The sequence below is a fragment of the Pangasianodon hypophthalmus genome, chromosome 3 (genome assembly GCF_027358585.1).
Source record: "Pangasianodon hypophthalmus isolate fPanHyp1 chromosome 3, fPanHyp1.pri, whole genome shotgun sequence".
Classification (NCBI taxonomy): domain Eukaryota; kingdom Metazoa; phylum Chordata; class Actinopteri; order Siluriformes; family Pangasiidae; genus Pangasianodon; species Pangasianodon hypophthalmus.
In genome coordinates this window covers 9,753,540-9,767,213 of record NC_069712.1, presented here as the reverse complement: position 1 = coordinate 9,767,213, position 13,674 = coordinate 9,753,540, and the positions used below count along the sequence as shown (strand labels likewise).

General features: G+C 38.1%; 1 protein-coding gene and 1 long non-coding RNA gene across 2 annotated transcripts in view; one reads left to right on the top strand and one right to left on the bottom strand.

Moving 5' to 3' along the window:
- prim2 (DNA primase subunit 2) overlaps positions 1–13,674 on the bottom strand; it is a 66,132-nt gene that overhangs the window by 25,363 nt on the left and 27,095 nt on the right. The window contains exons 8-10 of the mRNA XM_026945162.3: positions 13,077–13,144; positions 5,609–5,681; positions 3,724–3,909 (exon numbers count right to left, since the gene is read on the bottom strand). Coding sequence (XP_026800963.1) covers positions 3,724–3,909; positions 5,609–5,681; positions 13,077–13,144 — 327 coding nt within the window. The remainder of the gene's footprint in view (positions 1–3,723; positions 3,910–5,608; positions 5,682–13,076; positions 13,145–13,674) is intronic.
- The window catches only part of LOC128318050 (uncharacterized), a 43,366-nt gene continuing 33,547 nt past the window's right edge, over positions 3,856–13,674 (top strand). The window contains exon 1 of the long non-coding RNA XR_008301493.1: positions 3,856–3,964. This is a non-coding gene — a long non-coding RNA (uncharacterized LOC128318050). The remainder of the gene's footprint in view (positions 3,965–13,674) is intronic.

Below are 13,674 nucleotides of genomic sequence, written 5' to 3'. Positions count from 1 at the left end.
ATTTTGAAAATTTATATGTCCAATTTCGATTTTCAGCTTCATATCAGTTCAATCAAATGAGATTTATATTTTAATTTAATAAATACTATTTCTAGAACGGAGCTGTCTACAGTAATCGAGCCCAAGAAATATACAACATTTTTAAGGCTATTAAATGAGATGCCTTTGCGCTGCAGAGATTCTATCATAAGAGATGTGCATGATCTCATTTAGCCACACTATATTATTCATATGTGTATTAAGCCCTCCTGTTCATAGCCCCACTGAGGGCCTGGGCTTTAGCGCCAGAAAGAGTTAGCATGGTGCTGCTAGAAAGAAGCACTGATACTAAGTGCGTAGCAAAGCTTAAACACTGGCACAGCTCAAGGACACAATTTCACCAGAAAATGTAATTGCTTTTCCACTTCACAGGGATGTGGTGCTTCCATGCTGCATGGCTTATTTGTTCCCTTGCTCAGCCCACTCCCAAATTTTATCGTTAAAATGGATTCCATCTTTGGAGAGACTGATAATCTGACAGCTCATTAACCTGCTTGATGTTAAGAGAATTACAGTGTTTTTAATTGTCATTCTAGCCATATATAAGTACAGTACAATGACATATTCTCCAAGGCCTTGGAGCATTATTACAGAGATCACAGACAGCAGTGTACACAATCCACAACATCTAGTGCAAAAGTTGAGGAGAAAATAAAATCAAATAGTCACAGAATGCAATAATTGTGTGGAGGTCTGGGAAAACCCAACAGATGTCAATATGGCGAAATTATAGCAAACAGCCAAAAAAGATGAAAAATCAAGTTTTGGCCAAAGTTTGCTTTTCTGCCTATAACAGGGGTGTCAAACTTATTTTAAATAATAGGCCACATTACACTTAGTCCAATGTAAGTGTGTTCATTTATCGACCTTTATCTGCTACATAGACAGAACACAGATTACACATACCACCTACAAAGCAGATGAACGCAGTACAATCCATTGTCAAGAAAACTAAATTTCTAAAGTGTGACTTTTTCTGCCCATACAGTGTGAGATAACATTTAAAACACTTCATAATGTTTTGTAATGCAAACATTTTGTAATGAACAAAAATGCAGATAATTGGGATTAAATTTCTAATTTTATGCTTGCTAATGAGGTATTACACATCACAGGCACATTTTGTCAGTATACTGAAGTCCCATTCAGGGTGTATTCCTATCACATGTCCAGTGTTCTTGGGATAGGCGCCGGATCCACACAAGGTGGGTGGATGGATGAGGATGTTATTTGTCAGTAGTTGGGTTTATAGCCCTGAGTTTATTGCTCTATTTGGCCATCTACTGGAATAACAGAGACTAGCTCTTTTTTTTCCCCCCAAAGCTTTCAATTCCTCATAAATTTAATTTAGACCATGGATTATAAATTCATTTGGCGTGCCGTAATAAAACCTTTAGCATGCCATGGGTCGCATGTCTGACACCCTTGGCCTATAACATACTTTGACCCTTCAACTTTAATTAATCCAAATGATGTGGAAATGTTTTTATTTACTTTCTGACCTTGCTTTGGCTTTCTGCCTGCAAAGCTCATGTTGGTAAAGGAACCGATTTAACAAAAACAGCAGTAAAAACAGTCATTATGCCTAAAGATGTCTAAAATCTTAGTCACTGAGAGTGATTTCCTCACACAGGGAATAAATGTCATGCTTTGATTAAGTTGTTGGACAGCTAGATGTCCTAGTGAAGACATTAGTTTGTAATCAGGTACCAGCTGTAAAATGTCCACCATCCCCCTGTACCTCAGCTGGAATGGAATCTTTCATTTTTTTTTTTTCCCCCCCTACACATAGTAGAAAAAGTCCAATTTTCACCACATGAAGGGTTTTCCTAGGCTGCCTGAAGGGTTTTCCTAGGTTTTACTGAAGCTCTACTATCCAACAGTTTCATTCTGAATGGACTTCTAGTCTCATTAATTTGAACATATATAAACATGCATAATCAGGCATAAAAAAAAAAGACTTCTGAGTTTTTAGTACTCAGAAGCAGTGGCAGTTCATCTACCTAAGAAAAAGAAAAAAAAATTCTGCATTGTTCACTTTTTAGAGAACAGAAATGTCAGCACCATCTATTTTATTGAAAAGGTTGCTTGTTCTCAGCGAAAGATGATAAAACATTCTCACGTCCTAAAGATGTCACTCTAAATTAGTGAAATCTTGGTGATGTGTGCTTCTTTTTTTGAAATGCAGCCTGAAAACACATTTACAAACTTGCTGTCCTCTTGATCTTCATTTATTGCTTTTGTCACGCAAAGTGGCATCTTATTTCTGCCAAAATGGGAAATGTACCATTCTGTGGAAAACAAGCTTAATTTGTCTCCCCTTTGCCTTTACAATGTTGTCACAGAAAATTGCACACCATTTCATAGATGGAGAAGGGAAGTGCAGTGTGCGCAGATCTATTGTTCGGTTTATTGGTTTTAGATTACTTCAGGTGCAGATATTCACCTCCATTCACAGTGGGAAGCAACAACCCATCACAGCATTACTGGCACTGTATGGCTCAATAGACATGCTGCAACGAGTGTGGCCTCAGGCATGAATAATGTATTTAGCAGAATATTATGCTTATTTATAAGATAAAACAGCACGTTAGGGTTGGGGGGAGGGGGGTCTAGGGGATGGGAAAAGAAAACACTGTGGCTGCGGTATTTGTTTCCTTTCACCGTACAACTGTGTTTCCTTAATTCATAAATTATAGCTATGCAGAATGTTAGAGAAAAAATATAAGGCATATGAGAAATGTATGCATAACAATGTTTCCTTAAGTAGTTAATATTGGCATAGTATCGGTAGTCAGCATTGGCTAGTAATACTGAGTAGATTGCAGTAGGTCTTTACATTTGCAAATGGTTTGGCCAAAGATGATTTGTCCACTCTGTACTATCTGTGATACAGTCTGAAATTTTCACAATATGATAACCCAGCTTAAAAATATTGTGGTTTCACAGTATCACTGTACTAATCATCCATAATAATAATAATAATAAGAAGAAGAAGAAGAAGAAGAAGAAGGTGGAGATGCAATTTAATCTATATTTTGAAAAAGTCAACAATGAAATAATATCTGATCATACAGCACGACTAACCGTGAAACCGTGACACTGTTTCAACCCTACTTTGTATTCAAATGCACTGCTTGCATGCACAATGCTGCAGAACAAAGCCCAGGATGAAATCAGGAAAATTACAATACATAATATTACAGAAGGCAGCTCTTCTTGCATTCAGGATGCACTCATTTGACTGGTGAGAAACTGAATAATATTCAAATGCGTTCCCATCAGGACAGTCATTCTCAGGTAAGGATGTGAATGCCATTAGCTTCTTCTTGATTGAGAATCAACTGGGAATACACATTCCCTCGCTGAACGAGATGACGAGACAAACAGAGGACTTGGCTTGGGAGTGTAATTTTCTTGTTAAATGTACCATGGGCACAAAAAACAGTGCGTTCTCCAGAATTTCTTAATTAAGGACACAGAGGAAGGGTGCCAAATTATTTCCAGCATCCCCTTCACAGTACGAGAGCTCTCATTTGTCTGAGTGACCCAGACTTCAGAATCATTGAAGGACAAACAGGGAGACGTACATCAGCGCAACAAGAGTGTGAAATATACGGATACCGGAGAGCGTGCCAAATGAGCGCAAGGGCAAGCGAGGGTTAAAGGCGTGGTTATATTTACCTTATCTGCGTCCACTTTGCCCTTGATAAACTCAGATCTCCAGAACTGCAGCGCCTGGTCCAGGGTGAGGCCGATGCCCTTGAGGAAAAGGCCGTACTGCATGCGGCCGCCGTGGCGCAGGTGGTGGTTTTCTCTCAGGGCTTTGTGCAGCTGCCTCATGCACAGAGGGAACGACTTGCCAGAGAGCTAATAGAGGAAGAAAAGGAGGAATGAAAGGAGATCCTGGCAGACATTCTTGCTGGTAAGCAAGCTATCTGTTAACACACAGAATAGAGTGGAGTGATGTGATCAAGTCAGAGTATGATAACCTCACAATCCAATATTACAGTCTAACAGCACCCTAGTTACTTCCACTACATTACGATGGAGGACATTTATCAGAGCAAATAGTGAAAATCTCCACACTTTGACTGACAGGTAGATAAAACACTTCAGGATGTGCTGTTATAGGAAAATAATGAACCACAGGGGTGGTGCGAGGTGGAGTTACCCCGTGTTATTCTTCTTATATCATAGCAATTTGCTAATGATTACAAATTTGCATTACTTAAAGAATGACATCATACTTTTATACATTTCTAATTGCATTATAGTTTGTTTATTATTTGCTCCCTCTCCGGCCTCTCTCATTTCTCTCTCAAAGTTAATAAGACAAAAACATGGCATGTGACAGAAACTGGAATGTGTAAAGCCCTCTATCCTGAAGAATGTGCCATCAGAAAGATTAGTGACTGTTACAAAGCACCGACACTGGAGACTCATTCCTTAACTGTTAATGAGCTGTTACTATACAAAACAGTAACGTATTAGAACGAGGGCATTAATATAAAACATGCGATTTTCCTTGCAGCAGGCACCAACGTCAAAGCTGCTAAAAATCAAGACCAATCAAAACACAGAATTCAACTGCACTGTGGTACAAATAACTTAAAACACCACCAATGTAAAAATAAAAATAACTGTAAAAAATAAATGTAAAAATAAATAAATAAAAACGAATAATTCAAAATAGCTGTGCTATTTGAAAAGGACATTAGTTTTAGAACATCTTAAATGCCTGATAAAATAGCACAGAACTACTGCTTGAATACACAGACACCACCACATGACAATAAACTGAAGGTGACAGACCTGATTGTTCATTACATAATTAATCAACAGGATATGTAAATAGATAATTGATTGGCAATGTTGTACCTTACTACACAATGTCAACCACTTAATACCACACTGTCACTGCAAGTACACATTTACCTGGTTAAGGAAAGTATCGATTTTACTTTATAAACAATTTGAAGAACCGCTATGGTGTATTTAGAAGTGCTGATGTCTCTATTGTCCTTTTCTTTGAGCTGTAAACAACCCTGTTTTAAACCCTCATGGTGTTTGCTCATGGTGTCATTGCTGTGATGCACTGTCACACTGGTCATATGTATGACAGTATATCATATATACAAAACAAAGTGTGAAATAATGTGATCTACTGGCAGTTATTTTAAACTCCGCTCCACATAGCTTAAACTCTGCACAAAAATCCTGAAATGCAAGATGACTCAGAAGACATTAAATAAACATAATATTAATTATAGTAAATCTAAAAGTGTAGGTTAAACATTTTTCACTTTCAGCTCAACCTTCAAACTTCACTACAAAGAACCGTGAATCTTTATGAAATCAGTTAGAATTAAAGCTATAAAATACAGATGTGCCTGCACTCGGTGCTTCACGGAACATCAAAGTTAAGCAAACTTTTCTAGACAGTGATTAAAATGGAAGTGAAAACAGCAAAAAAAAAAAAAAAATGCTTTTCATTTTTTGTTCATGAAAAAATAGGAACAGGTTGAGCACATCGCAAGTTAGAAGTTTTAAGTTCCTGAGTACTCACTGGATCAATCTGTTCCAACGAGACTTTTCCAATGTTCTTCTGGATGCTGTAATCCTGGCCCACGTAGGCATGGCTGTAACACAGAACAAGTCAAGAATAAAAGTGAATATAATGCGAAAATGTTCAATACTGACTACGTTTTATGCAGAAACATTTAATTTCCTCATTTTTGAAGGTTTCTTTGCTTTACAGGATTTCTTTGCACATTCTTTGCCTAAGACTTTTTATGTCCAGCTAGTAATGGACACCAACACTCAAATGGCAGGGTCAAAGTTTTTGCTCCACCACAAAAGTATTTCAAACAACTTAGGGGGGAAGATGAGGCAAAACATGAAAATATGACAGATTATCATTATTTGTCCTGCCCAAGTTCTGTTGTAACGTTTAAAAAAAATGGTTACTGTCGTGTAGTCGATGGTGTTTGTGATGATTACTGTGGTGGTGGTGATGATGGGGTGATGGTGATGACAGAGGTCATGGTGGTGTTTGTGATAGCGGGTGATGACTGATGACAGGAATGGAGGGGTGATGACTGATAACAGAGATGGTGGTGATAACAGAGGTGATTGTAGAGGTGGTGGTTGCGGTGGCAGTGACAGGGGTTATGGTGACAATGGTGATTGTGATGATAGGGATGATGGTAATGACTGTGATGGTGGCAGCAATGATGAGGTGATTGTAGTGGTGGTGGTTGTGGTGGCAGTGACAGGGGTTATGGTGACGATGGTGACTGTGATGATAGGGATGATGGTAATGACTGTGATGGTGGCAGCAATGACGAGGTGATTGTGGTAGTGGTTGTGGTGGCAGTGACAGGGGTTATGGTGACAATGGTGACTGTGATGATAGGGATGATGGTAATGACTGTGATGGTGGCAGCAATGACGAGGTGATTGTGGTAGTGGTTGTGGTGGCAGTGACGGGTTATGGTGACAATGGTGATTGTGATGATAGGGATGATGGTAATGACTGTGATGGTGGCAGCAATGATGAGGTGATTGTAGTGGTGGTGGTTGTGGTGGCAGTGACAGGGGTTATGGTGACAATGGTGATTGTGATGATAGGGATGATGGTAATGACTGTGATGGTGGCAGCAATGATGAGGTGATTGCAGTAGTGGTGGCTGTGGTGGCAATGATCACGGGGTTCAGTAGATTTGATGTATGGGTCATCACCTTATCACACATGGCACTGTTATCTAGTTTTAAAATGTAAAGCCAGAATGTGGGCCTTGCTGGCTGTCATATGTTTTTGCACCCCTCTCTCTTTGTCTGACCCGTTTTCTCGTTGTCTGACACCAGGCACCAAGATTGGAATTTAGACACAATAACCCATACCTACAATACATAAAATCATAGACTCGGCAGACACACAGACATAATAGCCGATTTTGTTCCGCTAAATGCTACTTGGCTCTAGTACAGGTCTGCCCAAAGCAAGCGCCTCAAACTCGTTGTAAATAGGATGGCTGGCATCTCTCATTATTGCTAAGGTTTTTCCTCTGTACAGCTGCGTCGTACAAAATCAGACAACTGCTAGGTCTGTATGCTTCATTTCCCCAGCTGTTTAACAGCACATTTAACACTGTGTGCTCAGAGTAGCTGTAAATAACTGTAAATAAATTTTAAATACAAGAATGCTCTCCACTGAGCTGAAATTGTAAAAATACCCACACTGACCCTGAACACTTTGATTCCAACTCAAAAGTTTTTTGTGCAGGCTTTTGTAAAGAAACTCAGGAAACCGTCTCATCTGAGAAAAGCCTTTTTTTTTTTTTTTTTTTTTTTTTTTTTAAAATATACTCTGGGCAGATGATTGGTTAGAAAGTCCTTGATCCATTGAATGAGACTTCTATTTCCAACCAGTCTTGAATTGCTGGACAAGTCTGAGCATGGTAATAAAAAATAAAACCTGTGCTGAGGTTTCTGTCTCTTGTACATGGCTACCCTGTTGACAATAAGATGCTACTTTAAAGAATGATAATAAATGTCTGTGCAAACAATAAAATATAGGATGTATACCCCCAGAGTTCCTGACCATGGGCACTGGATTTTACAGACAGATCTCAGTCCTCCATTTTGGTTATATAATTTGTTTTGGTGCTAAAATTGAATTCCTAAAATGCATAGGACAGCTGAAAGTGGAAAAGCACAGAGGGTGGGAAAAAAAAAAAAAAAAGCTATTTTCAAACAAAGAGCTTTACCTTAAATAAGGGCCATTTCTCCCAAAAAAAAAAAAAAAAAGTTTTCATATTTGACTCAACTGTCACAAACAAGCTAAACGAAAAAAAAGCTTTTTGAGGCACTCTATATTTTTCAAGACTGCATAGGAGCCCATTTTTACTTGACAAGCCTTGTGAATCAAAACAACAGGAAATAAGGACTCTCCAAAAGTTCAGAAGATTTTTCTCTCAACAAATACAAACAAAACATTTTGGGTGCAATTTCCACTTAAAATGAAGGAGCATTCAGACGAAGCACCTAACAACCGGAAAAAAAAAAAATTCCAAGTTATTTAAACTAGCATACAATAACACCAGATATAACTGGAACTATAAATAATGGGATTACAAGCAGACTATTTTAATTTCCCACAATGCACACAGTTGTTTATATTCACATACTCCTCCAAGGGCTCCCCTGAGATCAATGTCCATCACTGCTTTGCAACCATTTCTATTCTTTATTCGTCAGTTGGGACTTCAGCCAAGTTAATCTCCCATATCAGCTGCGCTCCTATTGAGATTCTGAAGGTAAGCACCTTGCTAGAACACTTCCCCCTCTCCTAAATGTGAAAGCTCAGCAGTGGAAATAAATGCATGTGCATTATTGAAGTTGCTCCTGTTTCAGCACCATGATTCGCTGAATGCTTTCAAACTAGCCTAAAGGTAAACTCCATACTGCACACTCTCAAGCTAGTGGAGTCGTGATTCAGAGACAGCTGCCAAGCAGAACTGTTGATATCATGATCATTTCCTAAGATTTTGCGTTATGTAAGGAATGAAACAAAACAGAACATGCTTTTATCGGAAAATAAGCCATGATGGGATGGTGTGATGCTGCCTGACTCGAAACTGTCAGTTACTGCGAGTTACTGTTACCACCTTGAAGTTAATTATTTTCCAATAAACAGTATGTCTTGAAGAGGATATTCCTCTTATACTACAGCAATTTGCCAACAATTAAAATGTGCTTATTAAAGAACGACATGTCATACTTTTTATCTGATTATAGCTACATTTACTGTTATGGAATGTCCATGAAACAAGTTAGTTCTTGTTATCCCTTATGTTATAGCAGCTATACAGTCGTTCCCTCACCAGCCTTATTTTTTCCCCCTCACGCTTTATGTTAACAAGACAAAAAAAAAAAAAAAATGCAGCGTGCCATGCTACCGAAAAACCTCTGTTCTGAAGACTTTCTCATGTCAGATATCCTAAATTACAGCTTTACCTTTGTTACAAAGCACTGACACTGGAGACTCCTTCCAATAAATAAATGTCTTCTCACAAACAATGTCACCATAGAAGTCCCTGTGAATTAGCTGCTACTATAGAAACAATAACGTATTATAATAAGCGCAGTAATATAGACCTGTAATTTAGAAAATGAGTCGACACCTTCTGACCAACCAGATTCAAGATTCAAGCAGTGTGGTATAATTCTAATAAGATTATATCAGAGATATTTAGTATTTAGAACATGCTCATTAGTCTGATTATGATGTTTGATGTCCATGGGTGCTAAATCGTTCAAGACAGAGTCAATTATGGTCAAAGATAAGATGTATCTTTTATATTACATTTTGTTTTGCATCTGTGTAGAAATGCGATTTTAAAAGTGAAAGCCACCACTGATACTTACAAATGAGCCAGATGGGAAAAACTTAAATGACATTATGTCATACTGCGTTTGATAAGCTGGTCAAGCCAAAAGACAACAAAGTGCATTTGGTTCAGTTATATAATACAGTAAAACATGGCTCAAATGACATATCATACTGCGATTAAACGCTTGAATCTGATTGGTCTGATTATTGTTTCTATAGTAACAGCTCATGCACAGGGACTTGCATGGCGAACACCCCACATAATCTAGGTTTTTTTGTTTAACAAAGTAATTGTGTGTGTGTGTGTGTGTGTGTGTTTGAGAGAGAATGAGAGAGAGAAATCATCATGCAAGAGTGACAGATCATCCAGCAAAAGAGAGTGTGAGAGTAAGAGAGAGAGACAGTGCTAGAGAGTTCATATCAAGTGAGAGGGAGAGAGCAAGAGAGTGACAGAAGAGAGAGAGAGCGAGAGATCATACTGAGAGAGAGAAAGATCATATCGAGAGAGAGCGAGCGAGAGAGAGAGAGAGGCAGGCTTTAGCATAGGTGTGAACAGGAACTAACTTGTCTCTCCCACAAAATTAACTCTAACTATAAACAGTTAAAATGCGAGATGTGATGTTCATTAATAAATGAAACACTGTAATCGTGCACAAATCACAGGGGTATAAGTGGAATAAAATGCTCCAGATTGTATGGTTATACAAATATAATGCATGCATTATTTTAAGGTCGGTTGTGCGTTATTGCTTACTTTATTTTATTACCAATATTACCACACACACTGCAGCAGCCACTAATTAACTGCACGATAAACTCGCTGGTTTTCCACTTGCTGTGGCTTCACAGTGATGAACTATTTGCCAGGCCTATCTAACTGGAACTGACAATTTTCACCAAGCATTTTTCCATTTTATTTTTTTGCCTTGGAAAGAGATGAATTCTTGTTAAAGTCTTGTCAGGAAAAGACACATTTGACAGCACAACATAAAACTGAATGACAAATGAGATGCATTTGTCTAAAGCTGAGTGCACTTTCTCTTGATTCAAATACAAATCACGATTTTCACCCGAATCAAAGCCAGGAGGGGGAAAAAAAAACATACCAGCAAACATAGTAACTACAGTTGAGTGAAAAAGTTTGTATACCCTTTAGGACAAAGCATACCAAAGCAAGTCAGCCAACCTACTAACTACAGTTGAGTGCAAAAGTCTATATACACTTCAGGATAAAGCAAACATACTAACTACAGTTGAGTGCAAAAGTCTATATTCCCTTTAAGACAAAATGACAAAAACAAAGCGAGAACTATGTTTCTGCATCACGCTATGGCTTATTACACTCAGAAGACATAACTGTCTCATCTCAGCTGTTACCTAGATCAAACCTTGATCACAACTTTGATCCGATACACACAAGGGCACTGATTCCTCCGTCCCATAAATTAGTGCAAGAAAATGGTTGGGTTTGTTGGCTTAGTTGGGTTCACGGAGATCATATCACATGATATTTTGAGAAGCCAATTTTATACTAAAAGCATCTTGGGCCATGTGTTAGGGTGTGGAGCATTGATTTCTGAGCTTTCTTGCACTGGTTTAGCAAACATAACATGGAAATATCCGTTCATATAATAAATATGTATGAAGGCTAATGAAACTTTAATATTAAAAACCTGACAGTTTTAATTATTATTAAACATTCCATAAATAAAAATCTCCTGTAACTCCATGTGGGGTCATGACCCCAGGGTTGGAACCTATGAAAACGTTTAGTGTGATCAAAATTTCACTGTACATGTTACAATGACAATAAAGCTTCTTCTAAACATTCCTTCAACAAGTAACAAAAATACTCTAATTGTATATAATATATTAATAGTAAAACAATCAAAATGACGTTAGTTCAAAAATTTGCTAACTTTCTGAATATGCTCCATTATCTTGCATGAGCACCCCTGCCTTTATAACTACCTCCAACCTCTTTGTACACTCAAAGCTGCTTTAGATTCTCTTAGATCTATTTGTAATATTCACTGTATTGTTGAAGGATTCATCCACATTTCAGTCTTAATTTCTTTTTATTTGTACGCAAACTGTACATCAATCAACGCATATTTTATGTTTCTCAATCAAAAAACATGGGGGGATGCAAACTTTTGCATTCAACCGAATAATGCAGTGCTATATTTGCTTGGCCAGTAGTACTAGTATTCAGCCACACAAGACCTACTGAGGCCAACTGAAATGGATGAAGTTCAATAGATTTGTATCTAAACATTTGAATCCACACACACAGTTGTGAGAACAGCCTCCTATTGAACCTATTGGACACGTCCTCGCACTGCTGAGGGTCAAACGAGTGTCTTATCAGGCCGGACCAGCGATGACACACAGCAAAAACAGCAATGTCTCTCAGCCTCAAACCGCTGCCTGTGTGTCCCCACAGACAAATTCAATTAAAGCAGCTGAATTCAGGGAACTGCAGCTGCTTTAATTGGATAACAATTGAAATGGCTGCTGGCTGTGATGCCAATCAGGCACACTGCCATTGTTCCTTTACTCCACATGAGAGAGAAAAGACACCCTTGTGTGTGGACGCCTGTGGAGCGGCTGCCCTTTAATATCCACCTACGTCAGTCACATCAGTCAGAACAGCCGGGTTTTACACACTCTGGACCAATCACTGACCACTCACTGTGCAGAAGTCATGCACAAAAACAGTGAAAGAAAGAACAAAAGGGAAAAAAAAATCAAATCACAAAACAAATGAAGTGAAGTTGTACAAGATGCAGTAGAGGTCGTTATTGCTTCAATGCTTCTGCTCTGACAGTGGACTGAAGGACCATGCTGTGTCTATTAGAGCCGTCTGAACAGATTTCACTGCATAAATACTATTCAAAACTTTAAGGCAAAAAAAAAAAACAAAAATCTACAACGCGAGTCCATGACCTACACCTAAAATACGCCTGTCCAAACTTTGCGGTCAAAAGACAGTTGATGCTTGATGTAAGCAAATGGATTTGGAAAAAAAAAAAAAGAAAAAGCCATTTCTCAAATGTATGTAAAAATTAACAGCTATAAACTCAAACATAGTGATAGAAGTGCCCCTGTATTATAGCTATACATGCAGTGTGTTTCTTAAACAGACAAGAGTTTCAAACTAATGTGAGGAGGCTTTGATACAGAAATTGTAACGCCTTTTAACATCAAGACCATTACTGCAAAATGGGTAGGTAGTTCCTAAGGAAGCATTAATAAAATCATGCATGTTCCCAAAATAGCTAATCTGTCAGTATGATAGTGTCATAAATGACACTACTAGCTATGAGAATGAGTAGACCAATTCACTAAAATAAATGTCCTATACTCATATAGTAACAAGCAGTACCATGGCAACTGGCCACAACTGAGAGAAAAGTTGAACAAAAAATAGATTCCTATAGAAAGATGACGTTTTGTAATGATATTTATGCCATTTATTTTAAAAGCTTCCTGTCACATCACAGAATGAGAAAAAAAAAAAAAACTGCCCGAGAAGACATCAAGCTTGCTGAATTGCAACAGCAGTGACAACACAGTGATGATAAATAGCAGAGCTGTAAATCAGAGGAGCTGAAAAATGTCTGATGATCCCAATTACCTGAGGTGGTTCAGCAGAGGCTGGAGTCGCTCGTCAGATTGCACAGCTGGTAAAGAGCGCGCCGTCAGCTGCAAACACACAGAACAGCGGGCGAGGGTCAAATGTTAAGGTTATCTTTATGATCAAATGTGTTTGTGCTGCCAAAAGAAAATATAGGAATATACATTAATAATATGAAAAATCAGTAAAGCAAGGTGTTACTTTGTTTCCCTGTTTGGTGTTAATGGCAAGTATTACTGAGTCAGATATTATAACCTCATCTTTATTTAAACCTGTCTGTGATGTACACTGTATTATTGCAACCTAATTCATTTATGCCTTCAGTTGTTTAAACACCTACAGTATGGGTTTTTTTTTTTTTTTTATCTACTTGGTTATTAATCCTATAAAACACAAATCATTTTCATCAGTGTTTATCCACTGGACTGTTTACACAAATGCTACATTTAACTTAACTTGGAAGTGGGACATCGGAAATTAGGACATTTTTGACCGCAGTGTGTTCGAGCTACAAAGCGGGAAAACATGAATGCCTCCATGTTAGTCTTTTCCTAGTAACAATCTATCAAGCTAACAGTAGTGATGTATTTACTTCCTC